The sequence below is a fragment of the Symphalangus syndactylus genome, chromosome 1, assembly GCF_028878055.3.
Source record: "Symphalangus syndactylus isolate Jambi chromosome 1, NHGRI_mSymSyn1-v2.1_pri, whole genome shotgun sequence".
NCBI lineage: Eukaryota > Metazoa > Chordata > Mammalia > Primates > Hylobatidae > Symphalangus > Symphalangus syndactylus.
Window position 1 is genome coordinate 19,199,326 of NC_072423.2, and position 7,241 is coordinate 19,206,566.

General features: G+C 33.6%; 1 protein-coding gene across 1 annotated transcript in view; it reads left to right on the forward strand.

The window, feature by feature from the left end:
• The window catches only part of LOC129492061 (WW domain-binding protein 11), a 40,451-nt gene extending 36,044 nt beyond the window's left edge, over nucleotides 1–4,407 (forward strand). Inside the window, exon 4 of the mRNA XM_063638359.1 lies at nucleotides 2,904–4,407. Within this exon, the coding sequence (XP_063494429.1) occupies nucleotides 2,904–2,930 (27 nt within the window). The 3' untranslated portion in view covers nucleotides 2,931–4,407. The remainder of the gene's footprint in view (nucleotides 1–2,903) is intronic.
• The last annotated feature ends 2,834 nt before the right edge of the window (nucleotides 4,408–7,241 follow it).

Sequence of the window (7,241 nt, forward strand, 5' to 3'; positions counted from 1 at the left end):
TTTCCAGAATGTTTTCTTGTCATTAAAATCATGCCATCAGAACACATTCCTAAAAAATTGAAAATTCAAAACACAAATACAGACTTTGTGATGAAAACACAAGCTTTCATAGTTTTATACAATTTAGAGCTAGTTGAGTTTTTGACAATAACGAAGCTGTAGACACAAATTATTTCTTTATAACACCATCATTTTCATATAACAACATATAAGCAAATACTGGCATTATTAGCAATAACTAATAACTAATACCTTAGACAAAAATGATGCATTTGTGAAGTTCCAAGAAAAAATACTTAGCTAAATTTATGTGTACTATGAGCTGGTCTTTAGTATTATCTTCATTTCCTGAGTAGAGTGAGCTCTGATGTGTTTTACAGCTCACTAATATTCCATGGTATGGAAGAACCACATTTTACTGGTTGTAGGACATTTGGATTGTTTTTGGATTTAGTGATTGTGAATAGAAAAGCTATAAACCTTCATCCACAGAACTTTCTGTGAATAAGAAAGTTCATTTTTCTTGTATAAATACCTGGGACTGAGATTTCTTGATCATATGATAAATATATGTTTAATAATTGTGAAAATATTTTTCAAAGGAAATGTACAGTTTTGTTTTCCTGCTACCAGTGTATGAGCATTTCAGTTGCTCTGTATCCTTGTCAACACTTAGTATTGCCAATTTTATTTTTAATTTTAGTATTGCCATTCTAATACCTGTATAATGGAATCTTATTGAGGATTGTATTTGCATTTGTCTAATAACTAATGATCGAGCATAGATTCATGTGTGATTTGCTGTTTATGTTTCTTCTTTGGCAGATGTTGTTTGAAATATTTTGCTGTTGTTTATTTACTTGATTTCTTAAAGTTTTGATAGTTCTTTAAGTATTATGGTTATAATTCTGTGTTCAAATGTGTGTTTTGAAAATATTGTGTTCCAGACTATGGCTTTACTTTCTATTCTCTTATGTCTTTAAAAGAGTAGAGGTTGTTAGTTTAGATAATATATAATTTCTCTATTTTTTTTTCTTTTTAAGGTTTTACATTTAGGTCTATGTTCTATTTTGTGTTAAGTTTTGTACATGATATGAGGTTTGGATTGAGGTACATGTGTATATGTATATATATGTTATGTATATGTGTATATGTATATATATGTTATATATGTGTGTGTGTGTGTGTGTGTGAGTGTCTCATATTCCAATACTGTGTGTTGGGGATTATTTTTTCTCCATTGAATTAACTTTGCAGTTTGTCAAAAATGATTCACCATAAGCATATGGGCTTATTTCTGCACACTCTATTCTGTTATATTGATTTATATTTCTGCTTTCATTGATGCAACACTGTCTTGATTATTGTAGCTTTAGAGTTAGTATTAAAATTATATCGTTTTAATCTGTCAAATTTTTACTTTTTCGAAATTTTTTTAGTTTCTTTGCTTTTCCAAATGAATTTTAAATTTCATGTGAATTTCTCCAAAAAAGTCCTGTTGTGATTTAGTTAAAATTGCATCATATTTTCAGATCAATTAAGGGAGAAATGACATAATAACATTCCACTATAAATGGAAAAACTCCATTTATTTAGGTGTTGTCTGATATCTTTCATTAGTGTTTTATAATTTTTAGCATTCTGACCCCGTACATATTTTTAGATTTATACTTAATAACTTAATGAGTTTTGATATTTTAAATGGTACTTTTAATACAAATTTTTAATCGGCTTTGCTGTTATGTAAAAATGGAGTTGAATATTTGTAGTAGCTTTGTATCATGTGATTTTGCTAAACTCAATTATTAGTTATACTACCTTTTTGTGGATTTTGTGGAAATTTCTACATAACTAATTATATCATCTGTGAATAGTGAAATGTGCTTCTTTCCTTCCAAACATTATAAATTTTATTTCCTCCATTATCATGTCTGTACTGTAGATAGGTTTGAAATGAGTTTTCTTAAGGTGTATTTTTCTCATAAAGTCTTTATTTCTCCTTTGTTCCTGAGATTTTTTCTGGGCATACGATTTTCAAGACACGATGAGATGCATTGAATAAAGAAAGGTGAATGTTCTATGGTTCTAGTTGAAATATTTCAATTGAGGATAATTCAAGAAATGAAATTTTATGTTTGATAATACAGTATAACATAATATAGTATCTCATAAAGGCAATGTGAACAAAAGCTATGGGCCCACAATGGAGAGATGGATTTAAATGGCTAATCTGAGATTTCTTAAAAGAAAAATCATTTATTTGGAACTAGATCAAAAAAATGAATAAGTTATCGTCTAGTAGAAAAAGTGAAGAATAGTCTTTAATACTCAGAAAGCTACGTTTGTTACAGAAAAAAAGACAAAGGAAAACATCTTATTCTTTTGAGGAAAAGCACTGAGCAATGTAGCTTGAGTATAGGGCACATGTGCAGGGTGATGGGAGATTAGGACCAAATTGCTGTACTTCTGCCAAATTGTGGAGCTTAGTTTTTAGACTACATAAAAGGCAAATGATTTAAGGCTTCTAATAAGGGAAAAGACATAGTCAAATATGAATCAAATGAATAAGTACAGCAGCAGCATGTATAAAAACAAGGCAGTGCAATGATTAATTTTATGTATCTACTTGACTGGGTGCCCAGATATTTGGTCAAACATTATTACAGATTTGTCTGTGAAGTGTTTTGGGTTAAGATTAATATTTGAATTGGTAGATGGAATAACACAGATTGTCCTCCATAATACGAATGGCCCTCATCCAATCAGTTGAAGGCCTGAATAGAACAAAAAATCTGAGTAAGCAGGAACTGCCCCTGCCTGACTGCTTTGAGCTGGAACTTTTGATCTTTTCCTGCTTTGGGACATGAACTAAAACACCGACTCTTGGGTTTTTACCCTGCCAGCTTTCGGACTCGAATGTTCACCATTGACTTCCCTGGTTCTCAGGACTTTGGACTTAGGCTGGAACTGCATCATCATCAGCTCTGATGGGTCTCCAGCATGCTGAATGCAGATATTGGGACTTCACAGCCTCCATAATCATGTGAGCAAATTTCGTATACACACATACTGTTGATTCTGTTTCTCTGAACATTCCTGACTAGTATAGAGATTTCTGATTAATAGATCATGTAGGTATCCACTGGAATATTACTAGCAGGAAATAGTGCTGATCTGAATGAGAGTGAGAGCATATACGTATGTCATTTTCTTATTTTCCCCTCTTTAGTAGCAAAAACTACCCTAAGAAAAGAACGGTTTTTTGACAATTAAAAAAATAAACTTTAGCATCATTGAAACATTAGAAAATATGTCTGCACAAATGAATAACTTAAAAATATATTATTACTGAAATGGTGATAAACATTGTAACATATTGGCCTGTGTACTTCTAGAATTTTATCTGTGAGTAGTTACCCATACCTCCCCACAAAAGACTATGCATTAGGTCATATAAAACATTTTTGGTAATCTATTTATTTCACATAACAATGTATAATGAACATCTTCTGACACTAAAATATCTATGTCAGCATTTAAATATGCAGAAGTATTTTTTATTCTTCAAGTCCTTGGTACTAAATAACTACTACTCACTCAGTTTCCCCTTCATAGCTTACCGAGAAAGGATTGTAGCAAGTCATACCTTTCAGTAGGTACAGAACATAGAGAAACATTTTTTAATTGCATAATTATACTAAGATAGAAGTTACAAATCTTGGACATTGACAGACATTTACTCATATTAACTTGGCCTGTGTACTTATATAAGCAAAGCAAGATAATACCTATCAACACATTTCAGGCAAATTTCTACTTTATCGATAAATCCAAAATGTGATCACCATTAGTACCACCACTTCAAACCATGCGAAGGGATGATTGTAAACTTATGATATTTAGATACTACTTTAGCCAAAGATGTTATATTTGGTTTTATATTTTGAATAGTGGTCTGTTCTATCACATGCTGATCTGTCACCAGTCCATAGAAAATCTTTGTGAAATCTAGGAAAAGATGTCCTTTCTGGATGGATAAAGTCCTGCAAAGTGCCTGACTTGACAAGGTGACACTCCTTCCTCCATATGGGGCAGGTATATCCCCATGCCAGCCCCAGTTTAGTAAGTGGACCTCAGGCTGAATTTCTGCTCCTATTCTCCTGTCAAAACTGTATGTAGTGCCCTGAAAGTTGGAAATACTAATGAGAGATTCAAAATAAAATTAGTATTCCCTACTATATTGTCTTAACAAATTCAAAAATATGACTCTGCTAAGAAACATTATTTCAGTATTTCATATGCAGGCATTTAAGTTGATTCTCAAACAAACATATCATTAATTTTTTTCAGTCTATCTCTGCACTTTGAAGAGATAATCTCCAGGGTACAAGCTGTCACAGGGCTGAGTCACTAATGTATTTTGACTTTACGCTAGGAGAAACCACTTCACATCTGGTATTAAAGAGTGTTCATTTCTTGCTTCTTGTGACAGTTCTTGGCAAAGTTTGTTGAATCATAATGTTTATTTAAACATGTTTTAAAAGATGTTCCCAAATTGCTTTTATGTCCTTGTAGTTTAATCATAACATTATGTGCCACTGAAGACCAGAAGATACATGATTCACACAAATTATCTACATATAAATTGTTGGTTGGATGTGATGGCTCACACCTGTAATCCCAGCACTTTGTGGGGCCAAGACAGGAGGATTACTTGAGGCCAGGAGTTTGAGACCAGCCTAGGCAAGATAGCAAGACCCTATCTCTAAAAAAAAAAAAAGAAAAAGAAACCGAGCCAAATGTGGTGGTGCATGCCTGTGGTCCCAAATACTCAGGAGGTTGAGGTGGGAAGATTGTTTGATCCCAGGAGGTCAAGGCTGCAGTGAACTGTGATCCTGCCACTGCACTCCAACATGGGTAACATAGTGAGACACTGTTTCAAAAATACATAAATATATACATACATTATTTTCACTTGAATCTAAATCCTTCAATATATGATGTACAATGAGGCTTATATTTGTGGAACGCTCAATAAAATCATACCTAAAAATGACAGAAAATTTCTACTCATGAATAACTTTAATTCAGGCCAATGTTCACCTGCATCAGAGCAGAGCTCTCCCTTCTATGCTTTTGTAAAATTGTGATCATCCATGTATGTATAAGGTTATCAAGTTACCATAAACTTAGTAGCTTATGACAACAGAAATTTATTATTTTACATTTATGGAAATCAAAAGTCTGAATGGGTATCATTAGGCTAAAATAAAGGTGTTGTTAGGTCTGTGTTTCTTTCTGTGTTCTATTGCTGAGTCCTCACATTGATTGCCCCATCTCTGTGGGAGAGTTTAGATTGTGTCACAGTTTTGAGGAGGGCAGGATTGCACTTCTACTTCCCTGCTTACATTATGATCCTGTCAAGGGAACAAAGGATCAGAGATTGAAATATAAGCTCTATTAGTGAGAAAGCCCAGGCTGGAAGAATGTGACAAAGATGAGCTCCCTAATACTTAAGACTGGATTTTGGCAAAGTTTCCCACCCAGCCCCAAGTGGTGCCGGAAACCGCACATGGAAATCTGCCCTTACAGTACTCAACCTGGAGGCATGGATTAGAACACTTAATCTTACTCTCAGGTCAGGCTGATTCCCAAGAAACATCAGGACTGGAGTCTAGACTATTTGGCAGTTCCCCTCTAGATTTATCAGCAGGTAACTTTGCCCCCGTGGAAAGAGGTAAGAGCAGAGCATGTAAAAACCCCTCCTCATGGAAACCACAGCAGTGAGTTAGAAACATTCCTCTCTGCTGTCCAACAGACTAGTCATTTTAATAAACATCCAAGAAATTTATTAAAGTCACTTATAAGACCTGGTAACATTATATAGTAGTTTAGCTGTCTCAAAATAAAAATCCCTCCTCATGGAAACCATAGCATTGAATTGGAAACATTTCTAAGTATGTTAGGAAATAGATGGAGCATATGCCAGTAAATTGAATTGTAGGAAGTAATTATCCAAATAATCTGACCCACCATTTCTTCAAATTTAAATTTCAAACTATTTATTTTGATACAAGCCACCTTACATATTTTGGAATAAATAAAATCTTGTTTTAAATTTTGCAAAATGCTCAAGGGAAGAATAAAAGTAATAATCTGAATATTTATAAATATGTTAATAACATCATTTTCCTTTTATCTATAAATTGCTAAGTATGTTTCCAAAGAAACATGTTATCTATGTTTAAGGTGAGTTTTAAAGAGCCTTTTTACTTCAGAATTTACTTTAGAATTATGTGCTCTTCGAGATCAGGGATGGAACTGGACTAAGCATTGTAAAATAGATCACCATGCATTCCTTGGGAGCTCTGCAAAAGTTTGTTGAGGTAAAGAAAGACAAGCAGGAAATGATTTCCAGTTGGCTGAAGCCAACTTCCTAAGTTCAAATCCTGCCACTACAGTGTACTAACATTGCATGACTTCAGGCCAATTACTTAATATTTCTGTGCCTCATTCCCTTCAAGATGTAAAAGGATTATAAGAACAGAACCTTCCATAGGGTTGTTGTAAAAGTTAGGTTTAGTATGTAAAGCCCACAGAATAGCAGCTGGCAGATTGTAAGCTAGTATAATAAGTGTTCATAGTAAAAGAAATGGAGATTCAGAGACTTGTCCCATGTCACAGGATTAGAAAAATCCAGGGCTTCAGCCCAGTATTCTGATTAATTCTGGCTCTGTATTTAATATGCTAAAATTATCTTCACGATATATATTCATGGGATTTAACATTCCAATTTTAGAGCTAGATGTTTGGGCATGCATGAAGACGTTCCTGTGTTGAAATTCTTATGATATCTAGCATTTTGGGGTTATTCATTTTTAAAGTACAAACACATAATTTGACTTCTGACGCCCTATAACACCTGAGATCTCAGAATTTCTTTTGATTTTCTGGGATTCTCACAGGATTTCACTGGGATTCTTATCTGTTTTTCAGGTTGCAATGTGGCCTCTCTCCTGCCTTCACTTTATCGCTATTGCTAATTTTTCTTGTACATTGCATCCTGATATTTTCCTTCTGCATGATTTGTTTCAAACTTGGACAAAATCTTCTCTCAATTCTCCGATGAACCATTAATAAAAGATCATGATGGGATATAATCTTTTCCTAAGTCTCTGAGTGTATTTCAGGAGAATTTTAGAATGGTACAGTCATAATTTAAGATTGAATATAGGACTCTT